The following is a 21,048-nucleotide window of genomic DNA, read 5'->3' on the forward strand; positions in this document are numbered from 1 at the left end:
GAGGTTGCTGTGAGCTGTGACGCTACAGCACTCTACTGAGGGCAACATAGTGAGACTCTGTCTCAAAAAAAAAAAAAAAAAAAAAGACTATGTATGTGGAACATTTACCAAGATAGAACGTATTCTGGGCCAAAGAACAAGTTTTAGTAAGTTTAAAAAAATTCATACATACAAACTATGTTTCCTGACTACATTGGAGTTAAATTAGAAATCAATTACAGAAAGATAGCTATTAAAAAAAAAAAAGCTGGAAACTGAATAGACTTCCAGATAACCTGCGTATTAAAGAAAAAAATCAAAATGGAAATTAGTAATTATATTTCACAGAATGAAAATGGAAAAACAATTTATTAAAATTTGTGGGGTGCTGTTAAAGCAGTACTGAGAATTTTACAGTACTAAAAGGCTAGATTAGAAAAAAAGAAAAGTTGCAACTCAGGGACCTCAGCTTACACCTGGAGAAATTAGAAGAAGAGCAAATAAGAGTCAAAGCAAGTGGAAGAAGGAAAATATTAAAGACCAGAGTGAAAGTCAATGATATAAAAAATAGAAAAACAGAGAAATAGCAAAGAAACCGAAAGTTCTTTGCAAAACTCAGTAACATTGATACACCTCTAGCTAGACTGAGCAGGAAAAAGGCCAAATACAAACTGCTGATATCAGGAATGTGAGAGGCGGTTATCACTATAGATTTTATAATAAATAAAAGAATAATAATAGTCTTTTACAATAATAAAAGAATAACAAAATATTATCAAATGTATGCCAATCAATTTGACAACTTTGATGAAATAGACAAATAGACAAATTCTTTGCAAGATACAAACTACCAAAACTTATTCAAGAAGAAAGATAATTTAAATATCCCTGTTAAAGGAACTGAAGTTGAAATTGTAGTTAAAAACTTTCCCTAATAAAAAAGTCCCTCCAGGCCCAGATGGGTTCACTAGCGAATTTCACCAAATACTTAAGGCAGAAATAATGTCAATTCTATACAGAGTTTTCTAGAAAAATGAAGAGTGGATAGTTCTCAATCCATTCTCTGAGGCTAGGAGTACTGTGATCCCCAAACCAGACAAGACTTTACGACTACAGACCAGTACACAGTGTAAATATTTATGAAAAAATTCTTAACAAAATTTTAGCAAATCTACCAATATGTGGAAAGGAACATACATTAGGACTAAATTAGGTTTATCCCAGGAATGCAAGGTTGTCTTAATATTAAAAAAACAATCAATACAATTCAACATATAAACAAACGAATGCAGAAAAACCTATAGGACCATCTCAATAAACACAGTTGGACAAAATTCAATATTCATTCCATAGAACATTCATTAAAGTAGGAATAAAAAGGAATGTCTTCAACCTGAGAAAGGGTATCTAGAAAAATCTATAGGTTATATTGCAATTAATGGCAAAACATGAAATGCTTTCCCCTAAGATCAAAAACAACTTGAGAGGGCAGCACCTGTGACTCAAAGGAGTGGGGCACCGGCCCCACATACCAGAGGTGGTGGGTTCAAACCTGACCCTGGCCCAAAACTGCAAAACAAAAACAAACAAAAAACAACTTGAGAACATTTGCCTTCACTATTTCTATTCAACCTTATACTAGTTCTAGCTAGTATAATAAGGCAAAAACAAAACAAAACTAAAAACCATCCAGATTAAAAAGAAGTAAAACTATCTTTATTCACAAAGATCTGATCACCTATACAGCACATCTAGTTAGAATCTACATAAAAAGCTACCAGAAATAATAAGTAAATTTAAAGAGATCACAGGATGCAAGATTAATATACAAAAATTCACTGCATCTCCAGACAGTAAAAATCCATAAATTGAAATAAAATATCATTTATAATAGCATCAAAATATATGAAATATTTAGGAATACAAGTACTGACAATTAAGTTCACAAACTCTTCCTAGAAAAAGTGCACCACACCTCATTGCTGAATATTACTACAGTCACCTTGGAAGTGCTCCCCTTGGGAAGCTGTGCCCTGACACCAGCACCTGGTCCTCTCTTCAAAGCACCGTTGGAACTCTTCTTCTGGAACAGCCATCAGAGTTGTTACTGTATTATCCTTGACATCCTGAATATCATCCAAATGTCTTCTTTTCAATATTTCCTTTATCTTTGGGTAAAGAAAAATGTCACTGGGGCCAGATCAGGTCAGTAGGGAATGTTCCAATACAGTAAAGTGTTTACTGGCTAAAAACTCCCTCATAGACAGTGCTGCGTGAGCTGGTGCATTGTCATGATGCATGAGCCATGAGGTCTTGGCAAAAAGTTCAGGTTGTTTCCATCCAACTTTTTCTTGCAGCCTTTCCAGCACTTCTAAATAGTAAACTTGGTGGCCCATGTTTCATCATCTTGCCTCTCCATAGTCTTCGCAAACTTTGACTCTCCTTTGCTTTTGTTCATCAGTGAGCTCCTTGGGGACCAAATCCAATGATTTGAATGCACAATTCAATGAATTTTTGCAATGTTTTAACCAGTTCTTCTTGTTACTGGCTGCCCTGCCCTTTCTTCATCAGTGACACTTTCTCTCTCCTCAGAAAACGTCTAATTCATTTGTACACTGCTGTTCTCTTCGTGGCATTGTCCCCATAAACTTGGACTCACATGTCCTGATTTTACTTCCACTTTTGCCAGGTTTAACAAGAAATTTAATGTTTGTTCATTGTTTTAATTCAAGCTCCAACATTCTTGCAATGGCACCCGAAACACACAACAATGATCTTATAACCTGTTCTTGTTTTCATGACTGTTTTTAATCAAGCCTACTTTTTAAATTTATAACTAATGTTATTAACTAAATTAAAGAAGTTAAATTCATGTCATCTATTTTTTACCCTAACTGATAAGTGGTGAAAGGTAACTAAATAATATTCCCTGAGCTTTTAAAAAAATAAACCAACATTTTTCTGATTCGAGAAATACGTGTTTAGGACAGGCATCTTGGCTCATGCCTATAACCTCAGCACTTTGCAAGTCCACTATTATCCATTACGAATGTTCCTTGGTATTCTTTATAATTTCTAGAGGAAGTCTTCATACCACTTTCTCTTGAAATGAGTTGCTCCTACAGCTCATAAATGTGTGTGTGTATTTTTGGGATAGCAAACAGGAAATTCAAGTTTTACTCTAATTTCCAGGATGAGGTTGGTTCAGGGAATTTTTAGAGATAAATGCTATTCAATTTAAAAAATATTTTAGTTTATTATTAAAAAGTGAGAAATATAGGAAATAAAACATTGCCCTACAGAATAAAACCACTACCATTTTAGTGTATTTCCTACCAGATAGTTTTCTGTGCACATCTTCATACAGCTGAGATTACAGATGGACTATTTTATCTTGTACTTAGATTTAAGGTGTTCTGTGCACTTCTCAATATAATAATTGCTATAACTATTTTTAATGTCAAAATGATATTCTATTGTAGTTTTATTCTAATGTGGTTAACTGCTTTCTTATTGAGGGACATAGTGTTATGCTATTGTGAGTATTTATACATAAATCATTGTACTTTTCTCATAAGTATTAATTCCCTAAAAAGCAATTACAAGATTAAAAACCTAATACTTTTTTAAGGCTCTAGATAAGTTTTAGCAAAGGTTTGTGCCAAAATGCACCCCCACTAACGATGTCTGAGAATGTTTCACCTCATGGCAGTATTGGTTATATTGACTATTTCCTGACAGAAGAAAAAAAAATCCTTGATACTTTGATGGTAAAATAGTGTTTAATGGTAACTTTATTCACACGTCTTTGACTGGTCACAATATATTTCTTTTTTGTTTTTTTTCTCTTCTGTTAACAATTTGTTCATGTCCTTTGCTCATTTTTCTGTGTTTCATTCACATGAATCCAATTATTTTGTTTTATAAAGTCTACATTGAAACAACGATAAAATACTCACACGAGTTCATTTTATTAGATTTAAATATTTTATTTCAAGAAATATTCTGAAGGCTACTGTTTATTATTAGGAAAAATATAATGCATACATGTCTATAGATCATTATATACTGACAGTATAGTAAATAGATTCTCCAAGTAACATGATTAGCTTTGTAGCGATACCAGTGGAATGCTTTCTGCAGAAATGTGGTTTTACCTTCAAATCTGAGCATATCTACCCTTACATCAAAAAAGAAAAAGGGAAGCATAAAAACACGACTTCGATTAGTTTAAATTTTAGTAGACCACATCTGATTTGTTGAAGAGTAAGTTCTTTTATTTACCTCTTCAAGGAAGTCATTATTTTTTTCATTTCTTTCTGAGCCTCATTATCCTATAAAGAAAATACAAATACACAATGAAATTTCAAGTATTCATCCTGATAGTCTAGTACTGATACTCTAGTACTTTCAAATAGGCTTTCGTTAAGTGCAAGCGTATTTTCTGAAAGACCATTACAAAGAAACTGTGTTTTTCTTAGGGGCAGGCATAATCTAGATCCATAAGAATGCAAGTAATGTGGACAGCCATTTCTGGGATAATACAGACCTGTTCTGTGGATACACAGACCTGACGTGGTGGGGCTCAGGAAGGAGAGGGCCTTTCATGTAAGCTGACACGTGGGTTTGCCTTTGTGTTAACACCATTATTGTTTTTATCTATGAGATGAAGAAGCCCTGGCCTGAGCAGAGGGATTTGAAGAAATCTGAGATTCTACAGTAAGAGCCAGATAAACGTTTATTTCATTACTGATTTTATCAGTTATATTTAAGATTAAAAATCAAGTAGTACGTTTTATAGGGTACCACCCATTGTTGCTCCTTTATAACAAATGTAGAAGTTACAAGCAGTGACAATAAATTCAGACGGCCGAGTACTTTACTCTATCTTTGTTTTTAACAAATATTTGCTGAGCATCTATCAGAAAGAACTTAAGGAATGTAACAAATTTAAAATAATAAGACAAAGAAAATAGGATAAGGTAAGTATCGAGAAGAAGCTGCCATCTAGATTTTTAAAAATCTAAATTATCATGAACATTAAAGCACTGATTCTATTGTGGTAGCATAGAAGTCTGCCTTCTACCAAGCAGTATTTACTAAAGGTTGTGTGAAAATAAGATCAATGATATATAGGATATGAGTGTGATATTTAATAGAACTTATAAAAAATCCGTAATTCTAGGTGTTGAGATCCATATTTACCTTTGGGACTGTTGGGTTATCTCAGTGCCTGGCACCTAGATAGCCCTAAATAAATGCCTCCTAAATGAATGGTTAGATGTCGCAGCACAGTAACGATTTTCCATATCTAGGAATCAATTTCTTACAGAAGAGTGACACAGACGAAAGAATTATTTCAATTAGATGACTAAAGAAATATCCACAAACTATATAGAGTAGAACCTCTGTAAAATGACCATTCAAGGGACTGTAACAACAAACTGATCAATATACAGAGGTGGTCAACATAAAGAACTAGGCCTGACACGTACACACCTGGTCTGTGAGAGTTAGGTCAGCTCAAGGAGGTGTGGGGAGGTTCTATTGTATACCTGGTATATATATTCAGAAACTATAATAAAAGACTGCCTTAATGTGCTTGGGATCTCATTCTCTCTGCCTTCCTCAGGAGTTTATTCTATCAATTATCTCCTCCCTCTAAGTCTTTATTGAACTCTTCCTTCTTTGCTGGCTGTTTCTCACTATCCTTTCAATGTGTGCCTGTATTTCCCATCTACGGTAAACTACTCCTCAGCTCAAACATCCCTTTAATTTCCATCTTACAGCTCTCCTCCCTTTCCCATGAAATTCTGTGGAAGGGCATCTCTATGTACCGACTGCAGTCTCTCACCTTTGCTTGCTCTGTGCTTTGGTCTCTATGTCCACTGTGCTACTCAAACAGCCTTGACTAAGGTCACCAGTCCTGCAGACTTGTTCAGCCCCTTGCTTGCTCGGCTTCTCCAGAGCACCTGGCAGAGCTGGTCCCTCTACATCCTGTGGCTTCTGAGGGACAGCCTCTGCTCCTTTCACTCTCACATGCAGCTTCCCCTGCCTCCCCCCATTCCACTGTTTTGATGTTTCTTAGCGGCTGAACTTTTGCACTCTGCTTTTTACATACCAGATAACCTCTTGGGTAATCTCTACCATAGGCTTCAAACTTCATTAATACGCCATATTTTGAATTACTCACTGGACTTAAACATCTCACAAACGTAAACTCAACATTTCAAAACTAAACTCACCTTCCCTATCAAACCTGGCTCTCCTGTGTTCCTTGTGTCAGTAAAGAGCATCTCCCCTACCCTGGTCAATTTTCCAAGCTAGAAAGTGGTCACCCTTGAGTTCTCCTCTCCCCTCAACAACCAATCTCCAAGTCTTGTAGAGAATATGACCTACAATTTGTTACATTTGTCCTTTCCTCTTGCCATCATCTTAGTCCAGGTGACCGTGTCATGTCTGTGTTACTGCAGTAGTTACTGACAGTCTCCACGCGGTGGCTACTGTTTCCTTCTCACCACCTCACTGTGTTATCTAATGCTTTAGAGCCTCCAAGAAGAAGGCATATTGTTTCCACACCTTGGCGATTGTAAATCGAGCTGTGATGAACAATTTTGCAAATGTCTTTTTGACAAAAGGATTTTTTTCTTCTGGGTAGATGTCTAGTAGTTGGGATTGTCAAATGGGAGATAAAATTCGAGTTCTTGGAGGATTCTCCATACTTCTTTCCAAAGAGGCTAGATGAGTTTGCAGTCCCACCAACAGTGTAAAAGTGTTCCCCTCTCTCTGCTCCATGCCAGCATCTGCAACATTGAGTCTTTGTGATGTGGGCTACCGGGGTTAGGTGATATCTCAGGGTAGTTTTGATTTGCATTTCTCTGATGATTAGGGACAATGAGTATTTTTTTATATGTTTGTTAGTCATTCGTCTGTCATCCTCAGAGAAGGTGCTGTTCATGTCTCTTGCCCAGTGATAGATGGGATTGTTTGCTCTTTTTTTTGTTTGTTGATTAATTTGAGTTCCCTGTAAATCCTAGATCTCAAACCTTTGTCAGATTCATAACATACAAATATCGTTTCGCATTCTGAAGGTTGTCTATTTGCTTTGATTGCTGTATCTTAGCTGTGCAGAAGCTTTTCCGTTTAATTAAGTCCCTTTTGTTTATTCTGGTTGTTGTTGCAATTGCCATTGAAGTCTTCTTCATAAAACCTTTCCCCAGACTGACATCTTGAGAGATTTCTCGTACTTTCTTCTAGGATAGAAATAGATTAACAAACTGTGGTGCATATATACCATGGAATACTGTTCGGCCATAGAAAAGATGGTGACTTTACATCTTTTGTATTAACCTGGATGGAGCTGAAACATTCTTCTCAGTGAAGTATCACAAGAATGGAAAAAGCAGATATACTAATATGAAGCCAGTAGACAATCTAATTCATGCTCATATAGGAGAAAAACTCATCTCAATTCAAGTTTGGGGGAGGGGGCAAGGGGACATTTGGGCACTTAATGTGCACAGTGTGGGGTGTATGGCACACCTTTTGAGTGCGGGACACAACTGCCAGAGGGACTCTACAACAAACTAAAATATTGTGATTTGGTTGTTTGTACCCTCACATTAACCTGAAATAAAGTAAAAAAATCAAAAGGCGTATAAGGTTCTCATGTCTTCTCTCCCACTTCTCTCAATATTTCAGTTATACTGAACACTTGATTCAGTGGTTTTACGTATTATATTTCTCAGTTCTAAGCATCTGCCTGTTTTCTAGTGTTCCATAATGTACAGGTCTGGGTACTACCTGCTTCCAGCACTCTCTGGGAATTTCATTCTGTCATGAATATTTGTTCATGTTTTCCTTCATCATTGCCATATAGATATTTCAACACTAATAACAATAGTTAGAACACATTATTTTTGTGTTCCACATTTTTTAGTTAGACGTTATTTTTTCTATTTTTGAGACAGGAGCCTCAAGCTGTCCCCCTGGGTAGAGTGCCATGGCATCGCAGCTCACAGCAACCTCCAACTCCTGCCTCCGCCTCCCAAGTAGCTGGGACCACAGGCGCCCGCCACAACACCCAACTATTTTTTGGTTGCAGCTGGCATTGTTGTTTGGTGGGCCTGGGCTGGATTTGAACCTGCCACCTTGGGTGTACGTGGCTGGTGCCTTAGCCACTTGAGCCACAGGTGCTGAGCCTGACATTATTTTTTGATCAAAAAAAAAATCTTTGTATGTTTAGAGCTGTATGAAAAATAGAAACTTATCAACTGATAAAAGCAATGGAACATTAAAGAAAAAATAGCCCAATTACTCAGCATAATATTTTGTTTTTTTTAAAAGATAAATATCAATGGATCACATTTTCATCAACAACTTTTACTGCCTACATGTTCACTAGGACTAATCTATTAAAGAGGGGTTTATCTCATTGCTTATTAAGTATTACCAAACTTTATATTCAGTATTTCCAAGAAAGCATCAACACTTCTATGCTACATGTTTTCAGCCATATATCATTGGACAAAAGTCTAAATTAAAAGTTGAATTGTAGCAGAGCTCAGAACTCAGTGGGTAGGGCGCTGGCCACATACACCCAGGTTGGTGGGTTTGACCTCGGATTGGGCCTGCTAAACAACAATGACAACTGCAACAAAAAAATAGCCAGGCATTGTGGCAGACACCTGTAGTCCCAGCTACTTGTTTGGCTGAGGCAAGAGAATTGTTTAAGCTCAAGAGTTTGAGGTTGCTATGAACTATGACACCAGGCACTGCATGCATGGTGACAGTGAGACTCTGTCTCCAAAAAAAAAAAATAGGGGCAGTGCTTGTGGCTCAAAGGAGTAGGGCACCAGCCCCATGTGCTGGAGGTAGTGGGTTCAAGCCCAGCCCCAGCCAAAACCAGCAATAAATAAATAAATAAATAAAACAAAATAAAAAATAATGATAATAAATAAAAAAATAAAAGTTGAATTTGGTGCACTAAAGGGTTCTTGATAGAGTTTTTTTCTGGCATGAATTATGTAAACTTCAGGTGAAGGCATTTCTACATTGACTTGAGGCCTGGGAATCTTTCTAGGGTGATAACTTTGAAAGGCTGACTAATGCACGTAATCACTGAAGACTTTATCATAACAAGTGTGAATCCTCATGTCCTGCAGAGCTCCTCCAAGAGTCAAAGCCTTCTTGTGTTTATTTCATTGAATTACTTCTCCAGTATGAATTATTTGAGATTTTATAATAGGCTCCTTTTTCCTGCCAAACACTTGCCACTTTTTTCCTGTTTTACTCTAAGTTTTTTCCTGCAATTCCAGGCTTGAACTTTGCCTGAAGGGCATGGGCTCTCTGGTGTCTATAAAGGTGAGATCCACGGCTCTTCCATGTTCCTTTCATCAGTAGGGTTTCTCTCCAGTGTGCACTGTCTCTTCATGGCTGTTAACTGATGGCTTTCCCACATAGATCACATTCATGTGGTTTCTCTCCAGTGTTAACTCACTCATGTTGTTTAAAGAATAAATGGCTACTGACAGCATTCCACATTGATTACAAGATTTTCTCTCTTGTGTGAGTTTTCTGGTATGAATGAAGGTTAGTGTTCTGGCTGAAGGGTTTCCCACATTTATTACATTTGCTGGGTTTCTCTCTACTGTGAGTTGATACATGTTGAGTCTATAGTGAACTGGGAGTAACAACTTCCTTATATCTGGAGTTCCTCCTCTCTGCTACTGAGGAAATAAAGGCTGTTAAAAGTTTGCTCACATTTATTCATCCATTTATTTTTCTACATATGAATTCCATGCCAAACATTCAGTGACAGTCTCCAGTTAAGTCTCCCACATTGGTAGTGTTCAAGTGGTGTGTGCTATTCTCCTTCACCTGAGTTTTCTCTTTTGTAGCAGGTCAGCTGCATAGCTAGCTGATTAATATTGAGATCTTTGTTGTGTTTCCAGTACTTCATATGTTGCTTATATTTATTCAGTTGGCCACTTATGAGAAGTCAGGTTATGGTTTTCAGATCAGGTTATTCCTTTTCTTCCCGAATTCAAGCTATTGAAATCTTTGACCTGTGATATCACACTTTTTCCAACCTGAAATTGAAGTCACATGACTGTGCTGCATTCCTAACTCAGCCCATTCCCAGGCCAACTCTAACACGAAGGAATGGGGTTCACCCTTATAAACCTTAGAGCTGATATGTTGTGAGATGGCTCTGTCCTATTGACATTCTGCATGGAAGTTCTTTATTCTTAAGCCCTTCCTGTCTGTCTGGACTCCAGCTTTGGGAAAATCATCTTCCTTCCCTCCATAGTGCCTTTCCTTGCATCAACTGGGAAGTCACATCTTATTTTCAGAGTGATAACCCCAGGGAGACCACATGACCCGGTGACGGTCCAGCAGAGTCCCCTTTTCTGAGGCATGTTTTCACCCATATTCTCAACAGTTACAATTTCCTGTTGCACTGTCAAGAATTCAGTTATCACCTGTCTTTTTTCATATTCTCATCCAGGGACAATCTGAGCACTAAGCCAGCAAAGCAGAACTCAAACAGACAGAGACTTGAATGAGACCATGTTGATAGTGAGGTCGGTGTCACTAAACTCTGGAGCTCAGGCTTTTCTCTCTCCAGAAAAAGACCAGGAATCTGTATGCTTAAAAGCCCTCCACCCTCCAAGCAAGGCTTACTTAAAGATTTAAATGACTAGATTTAAATTCTCATTTCCTTAAAATCTCAGATTACATAGCAAAACCTCACGAAGGCCTTTCAGAGCCCCTGGCACAGGTTACAGTACTGGTTACATTTTCTCATAAATCCTTGTGTTTTCATTTCTATATCACTCATCACATTTTATTGTTATGACTTGTTCAGTGCCTGCCTACCTTCCTCACTAGACAACAGACTTTATGGCAGCAGAGACAATGTCTGTGATTTTCTCTTTGTATCCCAATCCTCTAGCAGAGTATACCCCCATATTTGTAATATGAATGAATAAAGATAATCTCTCTCTTCCATTCACTTATACATGCACATTCAGAAATATAGATTTATTTCATCTGAAAATGTGGTAAAAGTATGTTTTGGAAAAATATATCAATGCTCTCTGTTAAAGACTTTAGATAAATAAATAAGAGCATTAATTATATTAAACTGTTATTATGCTCCTAACATTTGGGTAATGATTATCAAACATTAATTTTACTAGACTGGGTAGTGGTTAAGAATGGCTGATCCCAAACGGATGCTGTATCATCAGTTATTTAAGAAGATAAATAAATAAAAGGAAGTCTAAGAAACTTCTTTATGGTGTTTTCAAGGTCGATTTGGAGAAAACAACCAAGGTCATTAAATATTGGGAAATCTTAAGAAATGATACATTTTCTTTTTATTGAAATAACACATTCTCAATGCAAATAATTAGAAGGTAAGGGCTAAAAAAGGAGGTTGTAAATAGAGTAATGCTCCCTGCCTGCAACCTACAATGTCTGTTTAGAAAGTGGCCTTATTAGTATTTAAAAATAATGTACTAAGAAGAATATATTCTCCAGGCATGAATAGCCTAGATGAGTTAATCTATAAGATATAAATTCTAACTAGAATGAAACAGGCAGATAGGAATTTCTAACAAATGATGGAATCCTATGTATTACTGGATTTTAGTAAGTAACACATTTATCATTCTGAGCTATAGCAATCCTATCATAGGAAGGCCGGGTGTGAACATATATGGACAAATTCTATTTTATAAGTCTATTTGAAAAATTAGTATCTTAATTAAGATAGAACATTTAAAGCAGGGTTAGGATTTTATTACTAAGAGGAGTTTCCAATGAGAGTGGTGATTCCCAACCCATAAAACTGGCTAGAAATGCAGGTTCAGACTTTAATCAACAAGTAACTTCAAAGACAACTACACTACTTGCTAAATACGAAGTGATAGTCTTAACTCTCAGAACTCCTAGAATCCATTTCTTCCTGCAGTTGGTTCCATACATTGTATTTACTATTCTATAAAAATCTGTTTGTCTTAGAAGGATGATTAATGCCACTTGAAAATGTTACAGCCATTTTAAAATATAGGTTATTTTCTAAATCAGATTAGCACAACCCTTACTATAAAGCAAAACATTACACAATATTTTTTATATTTGAGCTTTCTCGGTGGACTCCAAGTGAATGAACTTTAAAACTACCTCCAGGCAAACAATGTTCAGGCTGCCAGTGAAGTCATTACTTCATTCAGCAACCACTCTTACGCTGCCTTAGACACAGGAATCCCTTTTATTTAAAAGAATAATGAATGTTTCTTGGGATCTGAGGTTACTTTCCCAGGGTCAGGAAAAGTCCACATGAATAATAAAAATACTGTAGTTCCAAATTCTGAGAATATAAAACTGCTTATACCAATGAATCTGGGCTCTAGAGACCAAATAGCTGACATTCCCAATATCAATCTCATAGCAGAGTGATGTGCTTAGACTTCCTGGAGAGGGGACAGAAGGTGGTACAATTGCCATAAGGAAAGAAACACAAATGTTATTCAAGTTCACATGAGACAGAGAACTGATGGCTGGGCCCTTGCTGTCATTAGTGGTAGTGCTAGACATTTTGGTAAGGAATAAACAGGTCAGCAAAATCACTAAAATGAGGGAATATTTCAAACTCAAAACATTTGATAGAGACGGGGGTTACTACATGTAACTCATTTTGTCATTGAAAAAGAAATTCAAATATTAACAACAGTACCTTTACTACTCTAAAAAAAGAAATTGCTAAGAACACAAATGGAGGCCAGGTGTGGTGGCTCACATCTGTAATCCTAGCACTCTCAGGAGGCCGAGGTGGGAGTAGTGCTTAAGCTCAGGGGTTCGAGATCAGCCTGAGCAAGAGCAAAACCCCTGTCTCTGTTAAAAAAAAAAAAAATGAACTGGGTGTGGTGGTGGGCACCTGTAGTCCCAGCTACTTGGGAGGCTGAGGCAAGAGGATCGCTTGAGCTCAGGAGTTTGAGGTTGCTGTGAGCCTGGGTGATGCCACAGCAATTTAGCCTGGGCAACAGAATGAGATTCTGTCTAAAAAAAAAAAAAATACAAATGGAGATACCACTGAGAAAAAAAGGTATGTGGGAAATAAGTGCTCATTACAGAAATTCCTCCCGTGTCCAGCTTTCTTAGATTGACCATCTCTCCTCTTTACTGTTACTATTTACACTATTATTTCTATTTGTACGGTACTAGTGTTCTGACTCTTTCTACCAATACTTGCTGGGTGCTTGTACATGCTAAGCAGTATAGTTGGTGCTGAGCAGAGTGGTAACCAAAACAGATCTGGTTACTCCTTTATGGAACAATGATTCACGGACCAACGACACACAACATTCATAGATTCAGCTGTTCACGGAACAATCGATCACACCAATAACTATATAATCACAACTATGCTAAATGATAGGGAAGAAAAGTCTTGAGGGGCTTTCCAGCCCATGGGTGTCTGGAGGTCTCTCCTGAAGAAAGAGCAGTCATGGTGAGGCTTGAAGGATAAGCAGGAAGGAAGCCAGGGACAGGAGTGGGGGGTGTTTCAGGAAGAGGGAAGAATGTGTTCTAAGGGTGCAGAGCAGGGGGGAACATGGTGCAGAGGAGGGGAGGGTAGGAACAAAGAAGCTCGAGAGATCGGCAGGAGCTGATCAGAGCCTCGAAGGACAAGCTAAATGTTTTGAACTTTATCATAACAGCAAAGGGTGTGAAGCAAGGAAGGGATATGTTGACATATATTTATGTTTGATCTGTTGCTTTGGCTGCTATTGGATGCCAAGAATGGCCTGGGGGAGACCAGGAAGCTGTGGGAAGACAGGGTGGGAGGCTCTCAGAGTCTGCAGTCCAGGGAAAAGTGGGCAGGCCCTGCTTTGAGTAGCAGTGAGTGGGGAGGGGGTGATGGTTCAAGGCAGGTCTTAGAAGGAGAAATCTGAGAACTCGCTGACTGGGTAGATGTCTGGTTCAGAGAACTGAAGGAAAAGGAGATGTCAAAAGTGCTTTCCCAGTTGTGTAGAAGGAGGTGCCACCTATAAGGGGGTGGAGGGAGGAAGAGCAGATCTGTAGTCCTGAAGATGAGTCCAGTTTGTTTAAGATGTCTTAGAGAACTCCAAATGCTAAGTAGGAAGTTGGGGAATCAGGTCTGAAGCTCAGAAGACAGGTCCAGAGAAATACATTTGAGGACCCTGGTAGTAGGTAGTAGAAGCCACAGTGGATGGGTTTGGACAAGAGACTTATGGATCAAGGACCAAACACTGAAGCTCATCCATATTTAGCCCTCCTATGAGAGCTCTAAATTTTGTTCAGAAACATTCCATGTCAAAGAAGGTATTATACCTTACTATCATAGTGTATTCTAATCTTATATTCTAATAAGAATGCACAGACACTAAGTTTAAAATGACTGCCTGTAACCCAGACCAATATCATTCAGGAGAGATGTGAGCGACAGTGGGGTCCCCATCACCAACATGAGGCACGCAACCAGAGGAACAAGACCTGCTTTCTGCTGAAAAAATTACACAGTCTTTTGGAGAAAGACTGCTGCTATGTAGTGTTAAGACTGCTGTTTTGCACTTCCTATTATAACTAATGGATCGACCGAGGGATTTGACAAAGTTGGGACAATCAACTCCATTGAAAGTTCTAAACCTATGGAGGATACGTACAAGCAGCCCAAGACCTTGCTCCTGTGGTTGTGGAAGAGACCCAGGGAGCCAGATGAGCCCTCTCTTTAGAGATACAGACACCCCCCCAAACCCTAAATTCCTTGGCAGTTTTTGCTTCACATCCCTTTTCAGCCTCATGTCCCACGACTGCCCTGCACTCCCCTCTGCTCCAGGCCAACAGACCTTGGCATTCTCACTCCACAACCTGCAGTGTACTTGCCCACACCCCTGCACTGCACCGCTCTTTCAAAGTCTTCCTCTTGTAGGTGAAAACAGTTTCTCCCTTTTCAAAATTTACATAACCGAGTATTCATACTTCTCTCAGCACTTCACACTTTCTATCCTGTGCTATAGTTATCTGGACACACATCATACATCCTCTTCTGGGCTATAAGCTCCGGAAGAGTGACGGGGATGTCACCTTAGTTTATATTCCAGATCACACCTAACATTGGAGCCTGTACTATAAAAGAGGAGTGCTCTTCCTGAGATGACTGTGAGGATGATGGCTTGGCGGTATCAGAAGGCAGCAGGCAAACACTTACTTATTTCTTTTTGTTCCTACCATACTAGCCAACGGCTCACAGGAACACAGATTGAGTTGTCAGCTCTGTGGAATGCCTGGTATTTATGGCAAACCCAGACTCCTGAATTAACTGAATAAAACGGTAAGAGGCCATGCAATAGTTTCTTTCTCATGAAAGATAGGAGTCCCAAAAGAAATAAAATGGTAAAATACACTGTTAATCTTTTTCACGGCCTTGGCTAACACCACCCTGCTGTAAGCTGAGGACTGAAGGTGACTGCCTTGCTCTAAGCTGGACAACCAGTGTAGCTTGTTTGCTGCCTACAGAGTTTAATCACCAGCTCCCCAGAATTATGCCATCCCCCCTCCTTCGCGGGGTGCTTGCTCTGTTCTCTGCTGCCTTAAATCTAACAGGCTTCAGGATGTTTAGCAGCTAGCCCATGGTTATGTGTTCCTTAAAAAGTTGAGGGAGCTTGCTGGTGCCAGGTTATCTTACAGAGATGTAGCACATTTTAAAACTGCATAGTACATGTAAAATCCAAGTCAAATGTTTTACCATAAAAGAAAATTCCAACACAGAAGCATGAGTATAATGGTGGCTGCCAGGGCTAGGAGGGTGAAAGAGTTGGGGAGATTTTGATCAAGGATACAAAGTTTCAATTATACAGCATGCGTTAGTTCTGGAGAGGTAAAGGACAGCAATGTGACTACAGTTAACAATATTGTACTGTATACTTGAAATCTGCTTAGGGAAGGGGATGTCATGTGGAGTAGCTTGATCAGGGCAGTCATTTCACAGTGTACGTATGAGCAAAACATCCTGCTGTGTACTTTACACACAGCTTTTATTTGTCAATTAAACCTTAGTACATCTGGAAAAAATAAAAATAAGTAAAATCTAGTAAGGAAAGAAAATTCTAAATGTATCTAAGCCAGTTACTCATATTTTGAGCTTGAACAGTAGTAAAAGGACAACGGCGCTCCTTGCCATGGGCTGGGCTTACCTCTTTGGTAACAGGAGGAAGCAGCAATGCCAACTCACAATACTTGAAAGCATTCTGCTTTTCGTCAAGATCGATATAACACTGGAAACGAAAAATAACCCACATGAAAGGTAATCACAGTTTTATGTAGTGGATTCACTGTGATCTTAAAAGAGTCGTTTTCATTACCTTTGCCAAGAACAGGTAGTTGGCATTGGAATAACCAGGGTGTAGGTCTTCAGCCTGATGTAAGAGACAGGAGAACAACAGGACAATATTAAAACAGTAACACTAACTACAGGGGAAGAGAGCGTAATTCAATAAATCAGATACTATCAACCAAACGTCCCTGAGAGTTTAGGTTGGCTATTTCACATTGGAATCATTTTATCCATTTCAGTATCTTCTGGGTAGAGACATGGCTTTTGCATTTATTTATCCATTAAAATAAAATAATTATCCACATAAAGCATACAAAGCAATGAGATACTTCAAGGTTTCTTTAACATAATCATTTTGCTCACTTCTCTAACTTTTCTGTTTTTTCCTTTCAAGAACAAAAGCAGCTGGTGATACCCTGTCCCCCAGACAAGTCCCATCCATTTCACAGTCTGTTTAGAAAATGGGGGTACAGGGTGGCACCTGTGGCTTAAAGGAGTAGGGCACCAGCCCCATATGCTGGAGTTGGTGGGTACAAACCCAGCCCTGGCCAAAAAAAAAAACTGCAAAAAAAAAAAAAGAAAATGGGAGTACGGCATGACAGGTACCCCATGGAGAGCGTCTCCAACTAGATTAATATTTAGTTCTTCTGATTTGAACACATTCAGTGGGAGTAAAATAATATCTGAAGTCCTTCACGTGCTTTTAAAGGAAAGACAGATCCTTGAGACAACTGGCCCAAGCAGATATAAATGGGTATGACGAAGGTACATTTCTCTTCAAATACTAATATTTTGTGAACCAGTTTTATCTCTAGGAAGTGAGAATTCTTTCATGTAGATGGTATTGCTACTAGGCAGCTCATCTTAGAACTTAAGTCAACCTTTGCTTCAAAGCCAGCTTTTGCTGTTGTGAAGGTCTAGGCCGGTAACTACCCCACTTCACCACCCAGAGGGATGCAGAAGCCAAGAGAAAAGAGACACTTTTAAAAATTTATAAAAATGTGCTGGCTTTACAAAAGACAAACAATATAGACATTTCCAAAATTAAAAGGTAAAAGTTTCACCAAAATTAAAAGGTAAAAGTTTCACCTTTCTAATTTTATTTTCAATTTCCATCTTGTTCCCCAAGGTAACCACTATCAAAAGTTTGACATGCCTCCTACCAGAATTTTTGCCAAGTATAGATAAAAAAATAAATGTTTTTGTTAAAAAAAATTAAAATGGGACATATTAGTCCAATCTTTTTTTTAACAAAGTATCACAAACACAAATTCCTATTAGCAGACATACATCGATCTCATCGCTCCTAAGAGTTTCACTTCATATTAGACACACACCATAGTTAAATTAAATAGTCCCCACTGTTGATTTTGATTTATTCTCAATTTTTACTCTTACTAATAACGATCAGTGAATATACTTGCTCCTATATATGCTTGGGTACATGTGCACTTTTGTGTGTAGAAAAGATTCCTAGAGGTTGAATTGCTGAGTCAAAGGATTTAGATTTTTAAAGATAGATAGTAATGAAGGGGAATCCAAGTTAGGGTTCTGAGGACTGTTCTAACATCTGAGAGAGAACATCCTTGGTACGAGACATTTTATTCTGTACAAAAACACCAGGTAAGGTTCCAGGAAGAGGAAGACAAAATGTCCTGGGGGAGTGGGGGACAGGCTTGGTGGGACTCTTTAAGACCAAGTAGGTGAACAGTGCCTGGACCTGGATTGGAACCTGTTAGAAAGACAGTAAAGCCATAAACAGTACGAGGAGGTTGTCCCATTCAGTCCTGGCCAGAGCCCTGAACATCCCTGTAGAGGCATCCATGGTGCTGATGGATTCTGATTCTTCTGTTTCTTTTCTCTTCTCTAATCATTTCCATTTCTACACTTCCTGTTTGTTAAGTGCATCAAGTTAAAATTCTGTGAGTTTATATTGGGGTCTTATTAGGTGTTAGACACACACTAAGCAATTTACTTGTATTACCATATATACTCCTTATAATACCTCTACGAGTAGGTACTGTCTTCTCTATGTTATTTATTAAATTTACCTTTTTTTTTTTTGAGACAGGGTCTTGCTATGTTGCCCAGTCTGCCTCAAACTCCCGGTTTTAAATGATCCTCCCCTTTCAGCCTACTGAGCAGCCGGGACAATCAGTATTAGCCATCTTGTCCAGCCCATTTACCACTTTTGATTTCATTTGTGTTTTATTTCAGGTACTTTTATAGTATTCTGAAAACCTATTCTCCAGTTATAACTTTGCCATTATGATGAAGTAAGTTTCAAGTTCAAATAACATTTTTTTCTAATTCACTTGATACTTTTTATAGAGATATTTTGCCTTAAAGATACCATGATCCATATTTTTATAAAATTTAAAATGAGAGCATTTTAAAATGAGCATTTAAAATGCCCAGTGGTAGAAAAAAGACAAAGAAATTGGGGTGATGCAGTCTTCGACTTCACTCACATCTTAAATCAAAGCTTTGATTGCCATTGTGTTAAACTAAACAAATTAAGTTCCTGAGATCTTAGTTTCCTTTTTATACAACAAAAAGGTCATATTAAACAAAAAATGTATGGCCCTTGTGTTTTTATTTCCTGTCCTTTTTTTCTGTAGGGCTTGTGCCTGATTTCAGAGCACTTAATTTTTTATACAGCTCTCTAGGCAGCCACTGGTCATGGGTCAGGGATGGAAACTGAAAGGAAATTTATTCTCCATTTTTGACCTTTTGATTTCTAAATCCCCTCTCAGTTCTACCAAATCCATTCCTGAAAGACAACACAATATAATACAAGCATGCACAAGATATCGGACAATACAGCTCAGAGCCTGATTTTCTCTGTCTTTTTGGAAACCTGATGTAAGTAGGCTGAAAAGGAAAACACATTTAGTAATGGTAAGATTTTGTAATTGGTTCCAGAGAAAGGTGAAAGGGTTAGCCCAACAGGACGTAAGGGTGGATATATGATATATTATGAATTTACATGTGGCCTACATACTTACTACTACTCAAAGTTGAATTAGTAAAGCAATTATATGTTTTAAGACAGGAATGAAAATGCTGATTTGCTCTCATGCCCTCAAAATTTTCCACAGAAGTGCCTGTAACTTGGGAGGTGGCTTTTAAGGTAACTCTTCCTCTTGGCATCTTTTACTCAGTTAAGATTAAACGAGCTCTCTGTTAGGCTAATCAGGAGTAACTGGAGCAAGTCTAACAATCAGAGCACAACTGTTTCTGCACATGCTCACGTGACTCGGAAAACTACTCCTGGATTTGTTAGCAAGGCTGCTACATCGAAACTTTCATCTAGGCTGCTGAGTTGTTTTTTAAAAGCAGATGACTATTCCTAGGACAAAGGGTATAGCTAGCTACTCTAGGAAAGTTTACATTTAAAACATAACTTGTGGCCTGGTGTGGTAGCTCACCCCTGTAATCCTAGTACTCTGGGAGGCAAGGTGAGAGGATCATTCGAGGTCATTTCGAAACCAGTGTGAGCAAGAGCAAGAGCAAAAGCAAGCCTCCATTTCTACAAAAACCAGAAAAATTAGCCAGGTATGGTGGTGGGCACCTGTGGGCCCAGCTACTTGGAAGGCTATGGCGAGAAGATAGCTTGAGCCCAGGAGTTTGAGGTTTCAGTGAGCTATTAATATGATGATGATGATACCCTGCACTCTAGCTGCAACAGAGCAGCAGAGTGCGACTCAGTTTCCAAAACAAACAATTTGAATTATAAGAGACTTAAAATAGAACATGCCAAAAGTAGGATTACAAACGGGTTTCTCATGGGGAAAAGTTTTCTGGATAACAAGGGTACCAGGGACAGGTCCAGGTGGTAGTTTGCTGAACACTAAAATAACAAATAGACAAAACATACCTTAAGGAAATTTTTCAAAGCCTCTTGTACAGTTGAAGATGGTATTTTCCCAAATAGAGTAGCAGCCATTTTTTTCTCAATCCAGCTTAGTTTTGACACCTGCAAAAATAGAGTAACATCATTCTTAGGAAGTTGTTCCCTTTTGAATGGATAATTTCTCCCCAGTTAGTGCGTATATGTATATATATATGTGTGTGCATACAAATCTAACATATACAAATATAAATATATATCCATAAATAATATATGTGAGGTATCACTCTTATGATACTAATATTAATATTTGTCTTTCTTTTCATAATTCTAAGAGATCATGAGTTCCAGAAGTACTGGTTCCAAAACCAATTTGAAATACTCTTGCTAAAATTTGTATCCAATCAAAGAGAAAGGAGTGGTGGGGAATAATGCTGATTCTATCTGTTCCTATGATTTGAGGTTCTAAAATGACTGCAGAGTATTTCTTTCAATGGCGTAGAATACTTACAGGACCCTATCTTCATTCTCTTCCTCCCTGCCCCATGCTGCCAATCAACCTCCTGACACAGAAGCAGCACCTCAGAAATGTAAATAGAATAAGGATCTTCAACCCAGAGGGAGTGTGAGGAGGGCCCGGTATCCATATTTACAATCCAGAAGATTGTTTTACCAATAATCATTAAAACTAAATTTCATATTATCACTTCTTTTTTGCTTACTTTTAAAATGTTTTCATTTTTTTTCTCGAAATATATTAGATGCTTATTCTAAAAGATTAGACTGGTTCGTAAATGAATACTTAATAGTTAATGATGTAGTTAATGTTCTTCCCAACCCCATGAAGCATTTT

The 21,048-nt window shown here is 38.1% G+C and overlaps 1 protein-coding gene across 7 annotated transcripts in view; it reads right to left on the reverse strand.

Annotated features, from left to right (window-relative positions):
- Positions 1 to 3,742: 3,742 nt before the first annotated feature.
- RMDN2 (regulator of microtubule dynamics 2) overlaps positions 3,743 to 21,048 on the reverse strand; it is a 76,037-nt gene continuing 58,731 nt past the window's right edge. For all 7 annotated transcript variants that reach the window (XM_012808827.2, XM_023516661.1, XM_023516664.1 and 4 more), the window contains 4 exons: positions 20,223 to 20,321; positions 16,371 to 16,424; positions 16,203 to 16,283; positions 3,743 to 4,313 (listed from right to left, as the gene is read on the reverse strand). In XM_012808827.2, the coding sequence (XP_012664281.1) occupies positions 4,260 to 4,313; positions 16,203 to 16,283; positions 16,371 to 16,424; positions 20,223 to 20,321 (288 nt within the window). In that variant the 3' untranslated portion in view covers positions 3,743 to 4,259. The remainder of the gene's footprint in view (positions 4,314 to 16,202; positions 16,284 to 16,370; positions 16,425 to 20,222; positions 20,322 to 21,048) is intronic.

Source organism: Otolemur garnettii, unplaced genomic scaffold (genome assembly GCF_000181295.1).
Source record: "Otolemur garnettii isolate 467f Iridium unplaced genomic scaffold, OtoGar3 scaffold00095, whole genome shotgun sequence".
NCBI classification, from domain to species: Eukaryota; Metazoa; Chordata; class Mammalia; order Primates; family Galagidae; genus Otolemur; species Otolemur garnettii.